This window comes from Macrobrachium nipponense, chromosome 18 (genome assembly GCF_015104395.2).
Source record: "Macrobrachium nipponense isolate FS-2020 chromosome 18, ASM1510439v2, whole genome shotgun sequence".
Lineage (NCBI taxonomy): Eukaryota > Metazoa > Arthropoda > Malacostraca > Decapoda > Palaemonidae > Macrobrachium > Macrobrachium nipponense.
In genome coordinates, this window is record NC_087211.1 from 33,404,106 (window position 1) to 33,424,105 (window position 20,000).

General features: G+C 35.9%; 1 protein-coding gene across 1 annotated transcript in view; it reads left to right on the plus strand.

Moving 5' to 3' along the window:
- The first annotated feature begins 8,772 nt into the window (after positions 1–8,772).
- The window catches only part of LOC135196953 (neuroligin-1-like), a 133,148-nt gene continuing 121,920 nt past the window's right edge, over positions 8,773–20,000 (plus strand). The window contains exon 1 of the mRNA XM_064223803.1: positions 8,773–9,531. Within this exon, the coding sequence (XP_064079873.1) occupies positions 9,289–9,531 (243 nt within the window). The 5' untranslated portion in view covers positions 8,773–9,288. The remainder of the gene's footprint in view (positions 9,532–20,000) is intronic.

The following is a 20,000-nucleotide window of genomic DNA, read 5'->3' on the forward strand; positions in this document are numbered from 1 at the left end:
TTTTTGTACTGGTTCTGTGAAAGTGACGGGCATTCGCTTCCTATGTTGTTTAATGTCTCGTTTTTCATATTGTATTTCCTGCATATTCCATCTACTGTTCTTTGGTCATATCTGGTTCTTAGGGCTTGACCTTGTACCGCTAATAGCATTCCTTCTGTTGCCTTTTTGAGTTCTACCCGAGTCTGTAGACATTGCCATGTTTCTTTGCTGGCCAGTTCTTTAGTCTGCCTCATGTACCATCTGCCCATTGGTTTGTTAAGTCATTCCTCCATTTTATTTTTCATTCTCCTGTTTATGTATATTTCTGGGTCTTTATCTACTTTTATCAGTCCTTCCCATGTACTCCTTAGCCACTCATCATCACTGGTTTTCAGATATTGCCCTAGTGCCCTGCTCTTAATGCTGACGTAGTCCTCTATGCTTAGTAGCCCTCCCCCTCCTTCCTTTCATGTTATGTATAGTCTGTCTGTATTTGCTTTTGGATGCATTGTCATGTGCTTCCTAGTTTTCTGGTCTATGCTGCGGTACTGCCCATGTGTTTATGGCTTTCGTCATGTTTCCTGTGTTCAGAGTATTGTCTTAATTCTCTGCATATATTATTTCTTGGCCGTGCCCTTCATCTCTTGGTGTTTTATATCCTCTCCTATCATTCACAAGATAATGACGTTCCTAAGATGATATGTGTTTGATGCTATTCGCCTCTGGCAGCTTTAGCCCTTCAGTCCTTGTCACTTTGCCCTTTTGTATGTTGACCAAGGCACATTCTTTTATTCCAGACTCCATCCTGATGTCCCCAGATACAATCCTTACAGTATGAATTAGGGTATTCATTTCCTTGATGCTCTTACCATACAGCTTGCTGTTGTTCATGAAAATCAGACGGTTAATTCTGTTGCCTCCTCTCTTGAGTTGGTATCCAGCATCATCTTCTGCAGCACTTTTGTAATGGGAATTATCGCTACTACGAAGAGTAGCGGGGACAGTGAGTGCCTTGAAAGATCCCTCTCCTGATGTTAACCTCTGCTAGTCTTAACCCAGAGCTTATAAGTACTGTATTCCAGTTGTGTATTGTATTTTCAGGAAGCTGATGGTGTTTTCCTCTGCATCATGACGACGACTTTCTTGTAGTCAATCCATGCCATGCTTAGGTTGGTTTTCTTTCTCTTATTATTATTTATTTCCATTTTGTCTGTCGAGAGCTGTTCTTTTGTGCCCTTATACTTCCTTCTGCAGCCTTTCTCTTAGTGGGAGATGGTGTTTGTATCTTCTAGGTAGTTGTATAGCCTTTCACTAATGAGACCAGTTAGTAGCTTACACATTACTGGTAGGCAGGTGATACCACCTGGAGTTATTTGTTAAATTTCCCTTATTTTTGTCCTTCTTTACTAAGGATGTTCTCCTTGTGGTCATTCATTTGGGAGCATAGTGGTTTGTGATACAGTGCGGCAGTCGTTCTGCTATTCGTTGGTATAGGGTCTTGAAATTTTTTTTTTTTAATATCCATTGGTACCTTGGGCTTTCCAGTTGAGCATTTAGTTAGAGTCAGATTGTGTCTGTCGTGATCGCGGTGAATCTTACTATCATTATTATTACTTAACCGATGACGGGAGAAACATCAGACCAACAATAACACGCTAGTTGAGTGAAAACAGTGCAAGCCTTATGCCACACCGATCAATGGCTCAAATCCCCAAATAGGAAGTTTGTGCATTTATCTATATGCAGGCGGCATGAGGTGCCTATTAATACTTCTATCACATTATCAAGGATTCACATAATGAATGGGTCACTACCACAAATAACATAAGGAGACCCAGCCTTTAATACAAGAAGACTCATCAGCACGTGACACTAGGCTTGATCAATGGGAAGACTCGACGCTGGTATCTTTCCAGTGAGCCATAAATTGGCTTTGGTAACAGATACAAGTCTCACGTTATATAATCAGGAGACCTCTTTGATCTGCATTTCCTTATAGACTGAGCAACTTGTTATCGTGATTATCATGAATTTTGTATGCACACCAGTTATCATTTTGATCATAACTTGACTCTATTTATCATTATTATCAAGCTAATGAATATTTCAGTATTATTTTACTAACTTGATCTTTCTATTCTTTGCCATTCTTATTTAAGTGCCTCTCCACCACCATCATCATTTACTGCTGTTTCCTTTTTAGTTTTCTGTAAAAGAAAACTATTGTGCGACTTTGCCTGTCCGTCCACACTTTTTCTTTCCGCCCTCAGATCTTGAAAATTACTGAGGCTAGAGGGCTGCAAATTGGTATGTTGATTATCTACACTCCAATCATCAAATATAACAATTACAGCCCTCTAAACTCAGTAATTTTCATCTGATTTAAGGTTGACGTTAACTATAATCGTGCGTCTGGCACCGATGTATACCAGGCCACCACCAGGCAAGTGTTAAAGTTTCATGGGTCGCAGCTCATACAGCATTATACCGAGACCACCGAAAGATAGATCTATTTTCGGTGGCCTTTATAGTACGATGTACAGAAAACTCGACTGCGCCGAAGAAACTTAGGCGCATTTCTTACTTGATTTTATTTCATTACCGTGCTGAGCATCTCTCAATATCTTCATCGTTTTTAGTTTTTCCCTTCCTTTCCTCTCTCTCTCACTCCATAGTTTTAATCATTCATAAATAATAAATAATTTAATCTTACTCTTCTTTATACCACTCTTTTTAAATGTACCGCCCTATAGTTAGTGTCCTAGAACAATTACCCGTCTCTCTCTCTCGCTCTCTCTCTCTCTCTCAGAGAGGGAAATAATTTTTCCATAGGTCAAATCATGGTGCCAATAATCAGAATACCACCCATATTTGAATGCTAGAATAATTCTCTCTCTCTCTCTCTCTTTATAAATAATGCAACCGTGCTCTCTCTTTTTCATAATCTCCTTTAATATACCGCCCTAGTCAATGTTCTAGAATAATTACCACCTCTCTCTCTCTCTCTCTCTCCTCTCTCGTTCTAAGGGGGGAATAAAGATCACTCTCTCTCTCTCTCTCTCTCTCTCTCCCCAACACACAATAAACATTTCCTTTCAAAAACAAAGTAAGAAAACATAGCATATCTTGTAGTAACTTCCTTTAATGTACCGCCGTACTCAATGTTCTAGAATAATTACCACCTCTCTCTCTCTCTCTCTCTCTCTCTCTCTCTCTCTCTCTCTCTCCGAACACACACAAAATATTTCCATTCTAAAACAAAGTAAGAAAACAATATATTTTGTAGTAACTTCCTTTAATGTACCGCCGTAGACAATTTTCTAGAATAATTACCACCCTCTTTCTCTCTTCTCTCTTCTCTCTCTCTCTCTCTCTCTCTCTCTCTCTCTCTCTCTCCAACACACAATAAACATTTCCTTTCTAAAACAAAGTAAGAAAACATAACATATCCAGTAGTAACTTTTACTTTGGCGATCTAGAATTTAGGATAAAACGCAATGCCCTCAAACTCGCCGAATCTATTCTGACTCGTGGACCTAATTTCAGAGAACTGAAGGTCAATGAAGCCAGGTTAGGTGGCTGTTCCGTAAGGTCACATTTAAACATTCACGAATATGGGCCTGTGCTGAGAGAGAGAGAGAGAGAGAGAGAGAGAGAGAGAGAGAGAGAGAGAGAGCGGGGGGTTAGGTGATGAAGAGAGAGAGAGAGAGAAAGACAAAGAGGTGGGCTATAAGAGAGAGAGGGAAGAGAGAGAGAGAGAGAGAGAGAGAGAGAGAGAGAGGCTTTCAGAGAATTGTATTTTAAAGGTGGGCGTATTTTCTGAAGCCTTTAATTAATGCGCATAACCTTCAATATACTTGAAATGTTGAGATTATTTTATACACTTTTTTGGTTCTGTCATACTACTAATATGTGAAGTTTTCGTCTTTTTTGGTTTTTGTGGCGTGAAGGTTTTGGTGAAGTTTTTTCTACACACACACACACACAACCACACACACACACACATATATATATATATATATATATATATATATATACTATATATATATATTAATTAAATACATATATAATACAATTATACATTATAAATCACAAAGGGCGCAAGGGATTTTAGTACAGGCGAATACCTCAGGAAAATAACAGGCAAAAGAAGAGAAGGAGGCGCTTTCGCGATTTTTCTCATCATGAGGACATAAATTTGTGTTCCGATGGTGCATGAATAATGAATGAGAAAGCACTCGGTACAGATCCTCTGGTTTATTTCCCGGTTTGTTTTTGTTACTTATATATATCTTAATATATATATATATATATTATATAATATATATAATGATATATATATATATGATATATATAATAAATACACATATATATACACACACACATATATATATATATGTGTGTGTGTGTGTGTGTGTGTGTGTGTTTGTGTGTACCAAAGGGAAAATGAAACAGAGTATAAATCCTGTCCTTCAAGAGTCAGGGTAGTACATAACGTAGAAATTTGCAGTAGGTACATATGCTATAATGACAGAAAAGGCGAACGAAGAGGCGAATAGAAAGCAAATATCCCCACATGCGTATTTTCTTCTAAAGTAGAATATTAAACAAAATCGTTCCAAGTATGGTTCCAGTATGTTGACAGCGTAATTCGTACTTGGCCAAGGAACGAAGATATAAATACTCTCTCGGGTTAATTACATTATCGGATTCTATTAACAACATTCACTGTGCAAATGGAAAAGGACGGTCGCTGCCCTTTCTGGATTTCCTAACACACAGAAGTAGTCGTGAGTTGAAATGCAGCGTGTTCAGGAAACCTACCAGTCATTTTGCTAGTTTACAGTTTTATTCTCGCCAAAGTAATAAAGTACTAATACCAGCCTTCACGTTCAACTTTTTAAGAGTATCTCTTATTTGTAGCCTTCAGAACATTCATTGATGATAAAATAGTTATACCTATGAATGGTGGAAAGAAGTTAAAATATTCTGATTTGGTACTAGACTATGCATTAAGGTCGCCATAAAAGACTTATCATAAGCACAGCAGACAAGCTTACAACAGAGAACCTGCTTCTAATGCCTTATAGTAATAATTTCAAAAATATCCCCTTTGCCTTACGGACTTGGGAGTTACTGCGGCATTTTAAACTAAATACAAATAAATTGTCGATTATAAAGAACTCTCCCTACAACTCTGAATATATATATCACGATTAACTTGTATACTAATCGAACTGGGAAATCACCGGCAACGAGAACGGAACAGCTTTTATAAAAATATGTAAATGAGACAAAGAATACAAATGTAGCAGACTTGGGACGAGACCAAAGCTGTGAGCCCACCTGCCTGGATCATCAAGACTTGTCATCAGAGTTATGACATCAACCGCTAACACGTTTACTCTCCTCTCTCTTTTTTCCCTAATTAGTAATAAATATTTGGTTTCCTACCATCTGCACGTCCGTTCATATTGTCACCCCAGCATACATGTTAAAGATTTTTACCACCAAACATCAGTCTTCATGAAGATGCTTTAGAGAAATAAGTGTCTCACGTGTTACATATATGCAACACGTGTTGATGTGCTTTTACGCGCACACATACATACAGACGCACGCGAGCGCACGCGCGCACACACACACACACACACACACACACATATATATATATATATATATATATATATATATTATATATATATATGTGTGTGTGTGTGTGTGTGTGTGTGTGTGTGTATGTGTATGTATGTATAAACCAGAAGGCATAGAAGATGACAGCATTAAACTCAAGTCGCTTTATTCTTATTGCGACGTTTCGAGACCAATGTCTCATCATCCAGACCAAAATGAAAGATAAAAACTGATAAATAATGCAGCATATCAAATTGTTTTTGTTGACAGGCAAAAACATTGAGTAAAACAATACAAAGCAAGATACAACACTGAAATACAAATTACTCTACAAAACAAAACAGTATTAAAGTTAAGAGTAGTTAAAAAGACGCCTTGTCTCAACGACGTTCGGTTGCTGTATGGAAAATGCACCGAAAGCAAAGAAGGAGTGGTTTCAGCTATGTACTACAAGGGAACAAATGGAGAGTGGTTGTTTAAGGTGGGAACTACTGTGCATTTCAGGGCCACGTCGAATTGATTTTCGTTGATAAAGTCTTACCAAAGCATCGGATATGGATCGTATTTTGGAAATAGCTATTTGAAGCCAAGGCCTAATTGGCAAAAATATGCAGGGATGTCTAATGTTGATAAATAAGGTCACTTATCAGAGTAAATCAAAGAAATTTAAAGGGATACGTAGATAAATCTATCAAGCTCGTAGATAGAGGCTAGTAAAACGTCATTACTGAAGGTCCTCCCACTCATTGATACTGTAGTATGACGTACTTTACTAGACACCCCGCCTATATACTTTATGAATAAAGATTCAAATGTTGGTAGTAATAGTAATAGTAGTAGTACATGGAATTCTTTTGTTTCGCACACCCAAATACCTACCCTACATACTCTCTCTCTTCTCTCTCTCTCTCTCTCTCTCTCATCTTTTCGACGAGTAATGTCTCTAAGTAGGGTACCTACAGTAACGGAATGGACATCAAATGAGAATATTAATGGTGTAGTATAGTTCCTTTGACTTGAAATATGTACCAAGTCTCACACACTCTTTGTGTAAACCATTGATACCCTGGCGTTTCTGTTGCTTCATTTTGTCTCAAAAGTTCCGGTTCACGTGTACGTCCTGTTTAGTCCTCCTAAGTGAATGTAACATAACGCAAGTGTTCTAACCCACACTTCCTTAATGCATGATCAATTCTATAATAACTCCACAGTGCTTGCTATAGCACACTACGCCTCCTTCATTATTTTATTTGTGTGACTCTTTGTCAGTTTTGTTGTTTCTATACGCTTCATTCATTTACTTGAAACTGATACCAATATTTGTTGTAGGGCTTTTGAGTGGTTATCAGGGAATTGATGTATTTCCGGTTTTATCTATTTATCTATTTCCTTTTATGGGTCTGAGGTTATTCATGCTTTCAATTTTCAATGTATACCTTATTGTACAAGAGGGTCGAATATTTGTGTTTCTACGATCATTATCATACTACTGGGATCCCTGCTATTACGTCTGATGTCAAAGTTTACGTCACAAATAGCCTCTCTCTAGGTGCTTACTAAAATTAGCTAAGATTCTCTTTAAATTTTTTTGATTTAATCTGATAAGTGCCTTAATTATCCACATTAGATATCACAGAATATATTTGCCAATTAGGCTGTGGCTTCAAATAGCTTTTTTCCAAAATACAATCCATATTCACGTTGACCAGTCCCTTTCTTTCATCAGTCAGCTTCATCCTAATATTAGGTTTACTTTGGAGAAGGAACAAATTGATCACTTGGCGTTTTTAGCTGCTTTAGTTTCTAGATGTAATGATCGTTTTAACACTTCTGTGTGTCGGAAAAAGACCTTCTCTGGACTGGGTTCCAATTTTTATATTTCTTGTTATTTTAATTTTAAGGTGAATTCTATTTTTACTCTGCTTCACAGAGCTTACTCTTTAACCTCCTCATGGGATCATTTTCACAATAAAATTGAGTTTTTATGTGGGTACTTTACTGATAACTTTTATCCATCTCGTATCTTTTTTAAAAACTGTAAAGCCTTTTTAAATAAGAAACTACTTGATTTACCTACTATTACTACGGTTATCTCGTAAGAAATTGTATGTGATTATTCTTTATATAAAAGAGGACAAATTTAGAAGGGATACTAAGTCAATTATTAAGAAACATTTTAGCATACTGCAAGTAATTTTAATTCCAAAAAATCCTCTTACTATTGCTTCTTTTTTTTAAATCAAAGACAAGCTCTGCCCAATTTTGCAATCAATGGTAGTTTATAGATATTCTTCCCCCAAATGTGATTCGGAGATTTATATGGGCTCGACCAAAAGATTGCTGAAGGTCAGAGCTGACTCACAAGTCATGCGGAAATAGCAGAAGACGCTACGTTGCTGAGAAGTGTGTCATTTAAAAGTGTTAAGGGAATGGAGAAGGGGAAATCATAGAAAAGGCTGGACACCGGCCAGTTATTAGACAGGATTCGTCCTAAAAACAAAGAAAAATAAGAGGATATGCAAGACAAGGGTGAATGACGCAGGGGGATTTACCGTACTGTTCATGAACCTACTGCGTTTTTGTTTGAAGCGTAAAATATGTGGATAATTTACTGCACAGGCGCTAATCCACGATTCAACAGTTAGAGTATGATAAGGTGGTGACCGAAAATAAACAGGTCTATTTGGTCTCCATGGTTCAGTTTATGAACCTCACCTCGCCAGCCAGAGACCCGGGATCATTCCGAGGAAGGGAGGAATCACTTAGTCTATTCGCCTCTGTTATATCGAGTCAATTCTTTTAGCTACTAAGCTGTGGAGAGGTGTAAGGAGTTATGAAACGGTCTCATTCATATTAAACCTTTGCTATTTACTTCGTCACCCCTTTCGAAGATTTTCTCTGACGATGCTGAAAGATTGCAAAGTAAACTTTCGGAGAGTAGAGAGAGAGAGAGAGAGAGAGAGAGAGAGAGAGAGAGAGAGAGAGATCTGTAACGAGTGTCACGAAGCCTCGCAGTAAGTTACAAATTCACAACTTCACGCTGCATGACCTATACAAATATACGCTCATTTACGTTCGGCGCACGCACACAGCGCGTGCGTATACTGATGGCGGGAAGTGGTGTCACATTATACTCCAGAAGAGGGTGCTTTAGCTGGGGAGGCTGGCTGTCCGCCTCGGGTGCCTTAGTCAGTAGCGCGCACGTATCCACTGCGTTCGGAACTCTTCCCTAAGGGCGGAAAGCACGTCTCCCGCCACCCATTCACTCTGCCACGCGTTGATCTTATCGTACATCAGGCTTCCTTCCAAGATATCGGTGGCGTTCCGGTACTAAACCCCCTACCCAAGAGGAGGTGATCGTCTCTCTTTCTTACCCCTGTGACAATAATGTGCGAGATCTGGGGGACTTCGACAATAGCAACTCCGGAGAGATACCCTCGCCCCTATTATTATGACTGTGCCGTGAGGAAGGGCATTTGCAAAAGGGTCTCTTTCCTCATTGCATAGCGGAAAAAGTTTTTCTTTCTTTTTTTTTTCTATTTTAATTTCTGAACGAAAATTATGTAATACTCCTCGTTTACCTTATTTTGTGTCAAGACAAAAAAAAAACAAAGCACTGATTTTGCTTAAGAAACTTTTAAAAGAAAGCAAATCAATAAGAATATATACCCAGCCATGAGGAGCATGAATTTCCTGCAGAGCACCTGCCGCGGTGCCCTTCTTGCAGGGGCGTGTCTCCTCCTGCTGGACGGGGGATTTCGAGGCGCGTCCAGCATGGAATCCGAAGAGCCTGTCGTCCTGGACACCCCCAGCGGTCGCATAAGGGGTGAGAAGTACTTGCTGGCGGATGGTACCAGGGGCTTGAGGTTCCTGGGAATCCCGTATGCCAAGCCTCCCGTTGGGAATCTTCGCTTTGCCGTGAGTCCTCCTCTCGATTGTGACGTTTGGCTCTGCCACCTAAGCACTCTAATCTCTATTGCATTGAATGTGTGTTCACACTGGGATTTATGGGTTTTTATTATTATTATTATTCTCGTAATGATTGACTTGACCTATTTACTTTGTAATTAAGATTTTTATGATTCCTGCTCCAATGAAAGCTTTTATCCTGGTAAATTGTGATCAATGTTTCCATTATGTCATTATTAACCGCATTTTCTTGATGTCTTTCTTTTTGATGAACCTGTCAGTAGTTCATATATCTAAAATTAATACGAGCGATAAATTTAGAACAACAATGTTTATAGTATGAATCGCTGGTCTTTATTTACATCTTTTTGTATCAAATAGTCATTAATAGCCGTTTTTATAATGTGTTTAATAAGTCTTCAAGTGTAGTTGCTTTTGATTTTTGGTGCGCAATGGTCCTTAATTAACTTTATATATTTAACTGATAAGTCATAGTTACTGTTCGTATCATGCTAATACTTGTGACAAAGCTTTCAATGAACGCCTTTTTGCTGGCTAATCAGTCTTTAATTACGCTCTTTTTCTGATCTACGGTCTAAATTGAATTGAATTGAATATAGAATTTAGGCCAAAAGCCAAATCCTAGGACCTATGAGGTCATTCAGCGTTGAAACGGAAACTGACAGTAGAAGGTTCGAAAGGTGTAACGGGAGGAAAACCCCAAAGCAGTTGCACGATCAATCAACTGTTAGGAGAGGGTGGAGAGTAAGATGGAAGAAAGAGTATATGGATGGTAAAAGGAACGATAGGGGTTGCAGCTATTGGCCGAAGGGAGGCTGCAAAGAACTTAAGTAATGTGCGGTGCACTGACGGCACTAACCCCCTACGGGGATCTACGGTCTGTAATACACTTATTTGTGTTTATGTATGATTAAAATTTCTTTCAGCCAGCGTTTATATTAGGATGCCTTCCATTACCGCTAGCATAATTCATTAATGATTTTTAATTGCTCTGTTTGACCGTAATAAATATTTCTATTAATAATTTTTAAATTATGAGAAATATTAATAGAAAGACTATTTCAATTAATATTTTTCACGCTATAAAAAGATGGAAAATTAAAGAGCTTAGTATCTGATTAATGATAAAAATAATAACAACTATCATTATCATTATTATTATTATTATCACTAGGGCGCGCTAAAATCGATAACTCGTGAAGTTTCACGTTCGACCATCAAGGGTTAACTAGGTATCTGGGAACTCTCTGCTACATACAGGTTATCTTAATTGCCTTTCTGATAGTCTTCCAGCATCAAACTGCTTATAATATGACAAACGATACAATGCGAACTGATTCTTTATAGTAGAGGTGAGAAGACTTAGTTTGCTAAGACTAATTATCGAGAAAATTATCGAATTTGGTGCTAAAATCATCAATTTTGAGAAAATTATAATTCAGTAATTAAAACAATACTTAAATGTCAATTTATATTGTAAAGATAAATCTTATATGGGATGAAATCTAAAGACATAAGGTTTTATCTGTCAAAGGAGGTTTTCTTTTATCTTCAATAATTTTGTAGATATTAGCATTTCAATTTCGTTAGGCCGGACTAGGACGGGTTGGGTCGGGCCAAGCTGGGTCGGGTCGGGCCATACTGGGTCGAGCCGGGCCGCCAGATATGAGCCTGTTTCTAGTAATGATGTCGCTTCACTTGTGATTATTATTATTAGTATTACAGTGTCATCCATAGTCACCAAAATCACTCACAGCGCCGGTTAATAATTAATTTACAAGCATCAACGTTAGGATGGGGTTGTGGGCCCTACAGACAAATTTAGTACTTATACCTAAGCGGCTATTACCAGAGCTGGTTCATTGTCAAAGTCACTGTCACTGTGATTATTTCACCATCGAGGCTGTTAGATCTAGTGGCCCAGTTTGATGTATATTTATGACGGGAACTAGTTTATCATCAATACAAAACCAGTGAACCAATTAGGCATCGATTTGCACAGAACAGGTAAGTTTTGGTAATTATATATTAACTTCTTAATTAATGAATCATAATTTAAGAATACAATTCGATTACTTTATCTAATATTTAGGGGTTGGTAATAATTGAGAATAATAATCAATAATTATTGACTTTGGTATGAAAATTTTCACATCCAAATAGAGAGACATATAATTAATCATATATTAAAGGGAAGAGGACACACACAGACGTACAGACTGTCTTTATTGAGACGTTTCGTAATTGTCCGACGATGTCATCAGAGCTGTTAAAACGGAAAATAAAATTCCTAGTAAAATTGTAAAAGCAAAACTAAAAATTGAAAAATGAAAAGCTAAAATATATTCTTATAAATGTGTACGATATATGCGCATTAAAAATTAAAGGAATTAAATTTTAAAAAAGGACATACATTAAAATGAAAGATAAGTGAACATATAGTAAACAAAAAATTGAAAGCAGCAGTGAACAGAGTTACAGAACAAGAGGTTAAGGACCGAACTAGAGGAGTGACAGCGTTAAACTAAACGTAAACATTAAATAAAGAAGACAAGTCAAGATGAATACAGAGGGAGGAGGACGTATAAGTGTTTAACGATGGAACAAGTTATTAATAAGAAGTGATTCCAGAATAACAAGGTCATGAGGGTTGATGGTAAGACCCAAAATGCAGAAGTCTTTATTATCGATAAGTGCTTTACAGATTTTGGAGTAGTTTCTAATATTGGAGTCATCCCGGTTTGCAATTCTACAAATAGCACGGAAGCTGACGCCACGATGAGAATCGATACGCACCTTAAGGATTCTGCTGGTGGATCCCACATAGGTCTCTGTATGACATTCAGGGCAAGTATATTTATAAATAACACCAGAAGACATATAAGGTGATAATAGCTCCTTCGAGCTAAAGAGTGAACCGATGGTGAAAATGTTCCTGAATTATTTCTGTGAACCTTTTGTGAAATTTGAGGTCATGGGTAAATGGAAAGCATGCTTAAAACTTCATTTTTGGGACAGTTAAAACTTTTGGTTCAGTAATTTCCTATTCACCAGCTTAGCAGGGAAACGGTTATTATTAAAAAAGTCAATTAAAATATTATTTCAGTATGGAAAAGGACCCAGTTTGACGTAAGGACGAGTGTTCGTTGGAGAAGGGTAGAAACGGAGTTGGATTTAAAGTTAATAAAACATGAGCTATAAAAGTTGGTATCAAGTCCAGTAAAAGTTTTCTTCCTAAAAATCGTAGTATTAAAACAGTCGTTTTGTCTGTTTATCTCGAAGGAGCGATCATCACCTTATATGTCCTCCGGTGTTATTTATAAATATACTTGCCCTGAATGTCAAACAGGGACCTATGTGGAATACACCAGCAGACTCCTTTAGGTGCGTATCGATTCTCATCGTGACTTCAGCTTCCGTGCTAGTTGCAGAATTCCAAACCCGGAACACTCCAATATTAGAAACCACTCCAAAATCTGTAAAGCACATATCGATAATAAAGACTTCTGCATTTTAGGCCATGCCACCAACCCTCAAGACCTTGTTATTCGGAATCACTTTTTATTAAACAACTTGTTCCATCGTTAAACACTCATACGTCCTCCTCCCTCTGTATTCGTCTTGACTTGTATTGTTTATTTATGTTTTTATGTTTACGTTTAGTTTAACGCGGTCACTCCTCTAAGTCGGTCCTTAAACTCTTGTTCTTTTACTGTTTACTGCTGCTTTCAATTTTTTTTTACTATATGTTCAGTTATTTTTCATTTTACTTATGTCCTTTTTTAAAATTTAATTCCTTTAATTTTTAATGTGTATATATCGTACTCTTTTATAAGAATATTTTTTAGCTTTTACATTTCTTAATTTTTAGTTTTTTTACAATTTCCTAGAATTTATTTTTCATTTTAACAGCCCTGATGATGTAATTAATTGGACAATTACGAAACGTCGCAATAAAGAAGACAGCTTGTAAATCTGTGTGTCCTCTCCTCTTTAATGACGATTATTAATATGGATTGACTCCTGACTCCTTAGATAAAGCTGTATTTAATATATATGTATATATATATATATATATAATATATATCTTATATATTATATATATAGATATATTGATCTATAGATATCTATATATATATATATATATATATCTATATCTATATCTATATCTATATCTATATCTATATCTATATCTATATCTATTCTATTATTATTATTTATATCTATATATATATATATATATATATATATTATATATATATATATATAAATATTATATATATATTATTATATATAATTATAATAAAACTATTATTACATATAAGTCATATAACATTATCGTGATTCATATACATAGGTACATCGAGCTACAAAAATTAATGTCCTTCAATATCTAATTCGCTCTACCTCGGAATTAATATATTTTCATACATGTTAACCGAAGAGGAATTTTTTAGTCGGTAAAAAATTTGTCGGCTCACGGGCGCGAACCATCGAACCCAACAAATCCAGGACGCACGTGAGCTTTTAACCACACCGCCGCGCCGTGGTTTAAAGCTTCACTGTGTGTCCTGAAATTGTTGGGTTCGATGGTTCGCCACCGTGTACTGATAATTCTCTTATCGACTTAAAAATTCCCCTTCGGTTAACATGTATGAAAATATATTAATTCCGAGGTAGAGCGAAATTTATATTAAAGGACATTTGTAGCTCGTTGTATATATATAATATATATATATGTGTATATATACATATATATATATATATATATATATATATATATATATATATATATATATATATATATGTGTGTGTGTGTGTGTGTGTGTGAGTGTGTGTACACGTTTACTTATTTACATATGTACCTACATATTTGCATGTTTATATGAAGATATTCATTTATTTATTTTATATATATATATATATATATATATATATATAATTATATATATACATATATGTGTGTGTGTAACGGCAATAAAAAAACAAAAAATATTGATAACGAATATTAAGAACACATGAAGTTAACAATACTGTTTCAATAACCACACTTGAACAATGGCAACATGGAGCATGATCGCAAAAACAATGATACCATAATGATAAAAATAACAATTGACGTTAATGACAGCAATGCCACTGCTAACGACAGTGACTACCTGGGCGATAATACTAGCAACAATAACATCCATGACACGTGAACTTTTACCAGAGATAAGAAGTTATGTGAATTACAGTCTATTCCGGACTCTCGATCTCATCCTGGGAATGCTCGCCACTCCGTGATAACAGTGCAGTAAATATTAGAATTCCACCTGCTCGCCACACCTTAATAACAATGCAATAAATATCAGAATTCCACCCTACCCCTCTCCGCAGCATCCCCCCCCCCCCCCTCTCTCTCTCTCTCTCCTCTCTCACTCTCTCTCTCTCTCTAAGCACATACACAAATGCATGCAGACGTACCCAAGGGAATGCATATAACTTTTATAACTTGTAAATATATATATATATATATATATATTATATATATATATATTATATATATATATATATATATATAATATATATATATATATATAGTCATGAAGCGCACCTAGGTTCTACGGGTTAAAGAACACACACACACACACGCACACATATACACATAAGATCTGAACTGGAAAATCAGACAGCAAAAATAAGAGACAAAGGAAGAATCAAATTAATACCGGAGATGTTAACTTAATACTAATCTATTTATAACTAAATTCAGTATATATATATATTTACAATTGAGTCAGGTTCAGTTTAGAAATTAAATCCACAACAAATTAACATCGAAACTCAACATTCTATAGAATAATCAAAGCAAAAATATTATAATGAGTGAAAAAAGTTACAATACAAAAAAATATAAAATATAGGTAGCTCGATAAGCATTACAAATAGACAACCAAACAGCAAAATATGCGTCACTCAGCAATAAACATTAGAGCAAATTCATAAACAATTCAAACGTATCATAATAAGCAATAAATTTTACAGATAGCAAATTACTTTAAAACACAGATAACAAAATAACACTAACACAAACATCATGTTAAATACACGTGCTCTGAAATACTCATCAGTAATCACCTTAAGCACACAATAATGAGCTCTTTGACTCATAAATGTGACCTCGAACAAAGAGTAAATACCATAACAAGGTTAGTCAAAATCATCGGACACTGTTACCCAAAATCATTACAGAAAACTATGAAGAAGTTACATTACCGAACGAACTCAACACAGCTGTCAAAACAGCTCCAAGCTGCTTTACAGGAGCAATACCAGACGGACAGACGAACTCTGTCCCACTGTCGAAACAACTACCAGCTGCTATCAAGGACGATGTCGGACAGACTGACGGAAGATCCCTGTCGAACTGTCGAAAAAACAGTCTGCTACTAAAGACGATGTCAGACAGACAGACGAACTCAGTCGCACTGTCGAAACAGCAATAACCTCTTACCAAGGACGATGTCGAACTGTCAAAACGATCACAAGTTGCGAACAGGTATGATGCCACTCAGACCGACGAACTTGGTCAAAACAGTTACCAGCTGCTAAACGAAACGATGTTCCACAAACACACAAGAAAATGATCGTCCCCAACGTTCCCGTCATCAAAGTCCCTGTCGATGACAAGGTCGCAGAAGAAGGATCTCATCCCTTTCTTACAAATGATTATACCTGATCCCTCTCCAGTACCGACTCTCGGTAAGCGAGTACTGACTGCTCGCTCCTTAAAAGCTGACTCTCTGCTCATACAAAGTGAAGTCTGTCTTAGTTTAACCAGACGACTGAGCTGATTAACAGCTCTCCTAGGACTGGCCCGAAGGAACCAATTGGTAACCTAGCAATGGGACCTACAGCTTATTGTGGGATCCGAGCCACATTATATCGAGAAATTAATTTCTAATCACCAGAAACAAATCCCTCTGATTCCACTTTGGCAGAGCGAGGAATCGAACTCAAGACGACCGAATCGGTAGGCGAGCATTTTAACCACTCGTCCAACATGGAACCATTTGCTCTTATAAACCTACTGAAGACGACAGGCTCAGCACCAAACGACAACTCTCCTTCCTACCAACAGCGCGGGAAAACAAAACTACCCAACGAACAGGTGAACAACCAACATTTCGGTTGTTCCACGAAAACAACCACTGAACCTGATGATGATGGTGATATATATATATATATATATATATATATATATATATATATATATATATAATATATATATATATATATATATACATATATATATATATATATATAATATATATATATATATATATATACGTGTGTGTGTGTGTGTGTGTGTGTGTGTATGCAGTACAGTATTAAAAGCTCTCCATCCCTTTCAACTTAACGAAAAAAGTAAACATAGCAAAAATATGAATGAGAGAGAGAGAGAGATCACTTCTTTCCTAATCAATTATAATTTTTTTTTTTTCAGGTTAATTGCAGAATAATTTATTTTGACCCTCGTAAAAGGTATTTTTCCCAATTGTTTTGTGAGTCATAGTTACTTCATAAAAGAGTAATTGCTTCCTGCAGATCAAAGTAAAATTTATTCTTCTAAACCACTGTAAGATATATTCCAGTTCATAGTTATTTTTTTATTATGTTTATGTACATTTGTACCAGTAGTTTGACGATTTATTCCTGCTTGTCATTATTAGATTTGCTCGTATGATTTATTTCTCCTTATTTGAGTAAAATATATATGTTTAATCCCTCCCGGAGTTATTCCTGTTTAGTTAATTAATGCAAGATGCGTCTCTGCGACATAGGACGTTTTCTTCGTCAGTACCTATTTCTCTTGACGAGATTTTCTTGATAAATATGGAAATTCGTAATCGCCATGAATAATCGTCTAAGACCTTTCGATTATGTCTTGATTTCATTGGCAATGGTCTTTTAATCAACAATAACAACATTATTCATTCCGCTGCAGTTCACATAAAACTAGTTATAGTCATGCATGGCTGGTGTCTGGTTGGTGAAAAAAGATTTTCCCGGTGGTTCAGGATTGATTTCATAATCTGTTTGAGATTTATTCTATACCTCGTAATAGTGATTTTAATTTTACGATCCTTTAAAACTTGTACAAAATCAGTGAAAGACTGATTGCCCTATTGTATCAATTAAGTTTTATAACATGGTCAAGATTTCATTACTATTCGTCTATAATTGCTTCAGTGTTCATTATAATAAACAAGTAAAAAAAAGGCGCTGAAGTTTCTTCGGTGCAATGAAGTTTTCTGTACAACGTATAATGCTGTATTAAACCATTAACTTTGACCTGTGGCTCTTTACTCGTTCACCAAATTTGACAGAGTGAGGGTGAGCCTCATGCCTCCAGAAAGCGTTACCAGAAGCACGATCTATTTGGTAGAATAAAGTGAGGACGGACATTGTCGGCGCAATAGTTGTCTTTTAAAGAAAACTAAAATAATCAGAAAATCGGAAAACATTTATTCCAACACCGTTAAGTTAGAATTCAAGGTTTACTATAGTTTATCTTTAAGATCATGTAAATCTGTTTAGAAGTTAAATAGTTGTTTCAGCATTGTTTAAGAATGGTTACATGATATGTAATTTTTTACGACCATTTCAAATTGCTTTCATAAGCAGGAAAAGACTGACTTTAAGTCAGCTCACCTGCAGGTAAGTCATGGAAGAAATCGCAAATGAAACCGAACTCACATTTTACTTTCCCATGGCGGCTGACCCGAAGTAAATCTCTTCCTGCTCATAAAAGCAACTTAAAAATGGTCTTGAAAAACAATAATTTACTGATCTTGGTAACCATACTGATACAATGTTGAAATAACTCTTTAACTTATCAACAAATTTCAATCATTATTGAGCTAATATATTGGATTTAATTATGAATAAAAGAGCCATTCTACGAACCTCAGTCCACGAAATGGATATTTCATTGTTATTTAATATTCAACTAAATGAGTCATATCCTGATTGTGATGACGTTGCTTTCATGAATTATTCATTTCCTGATTAGATAACGTTGAGTTAATGACCAACAGATTATTCATTTCCTCATTTGGATAAGGTCAAATCAATACAGTGTTCATATCCTCATTTGACCGCTGCTGAAATAACGTGATGATCTTTTTTCGAGGGATCCAGACGTGCGAAGTCCTTACTACTTGATGGAACCAAATCCGCAAGAATTAATTATAATTACCAACGTCATTACTTCGAGATTATTAAGCAACAAATTACCTATTTCCTTATCCTGAGAAGACAAAGATTCGCTTCCCAATTTACCACAAGGAGATACAGTACACACAAAAATAAAAGTTAATTTCTTATGATAAAATACAAATGGCAATTCTGTTATTTCCTGCAGAAGCAACGGAGATTGATCCTGGTTTTCAAGAACACCACTGTTTCAGAATATCTAGTCATTTGTTCCCTAAGAAACTTCAGATGAATTTGCAGTGCTTATTGGTTGCTCTATTCCTTTCGCGAAATATTTATCCACTCATCAAACCAAAAACTTAACATCGTATAATAATTAGCTTGAATGATTTCATGAGCTTTGTTAAATCATCATCGTCATCATCATAAGAGTCACGTGAGGAACATATACTTCAACACATTATTCAAAGACCACTCATTTCCTTTTTCTTAATAAAAAAAGTTCACAGCAAATTTAAAGATAAAGAAATTATCATATATTTATCAAGAATGAGTTTAAATATTTAGATTCAACCTGCCTTTGAGCACTTATTTTTCCATTCAATTTTCAATTAGATTTAAACCATAGAGTTTTTCTGTGACTTCTAAAAAACTCAGGAAATATGCAATTGTTTTGATGAGAGTATTTTGCTAATTCTATAATATACCCTTTTCCCTTGCTACCTCTGCAGCAGTGTTTAGGATATATATATATATATATATATATATATATATATATATATATATATATATATATTATATATATATATATGTGTGTGTGTGTGTGTGTGTGTGTGTGTGTGTGTGTGTGTGTGTGTGTGTATAGGGTGTCAAAAAGTCTTCCCAGGATTTCAGACCTTTATTACGCACAAAACATGTTAAGTAGAGGTACAGGGTTTTCTTCAATTTCAACAACAATGACTACAGTTTTTTTTCTTTATTTTACATTTGTTGCCCGGAGTACGTCTAAGTGAAATTCTATCTCACGCCAGACTCCAACATCCCCACAGTTACCGTTGCTAGAGCTGCTGTTGTCCTTGCTTTTCTAAGGTCTCAACATTAGGCACTGGTGTACTGTACACATTATCCTTGATATAACCTTATAAGCAAAAAATAAGATAGTTATTGATCAGTTGTTTCCTACCCCTGTCTTCACTTTCAATCATTTTAATTCTTCTGATTTTAGAAAACTGTTGGAACTTGCCGTAAAGGACACA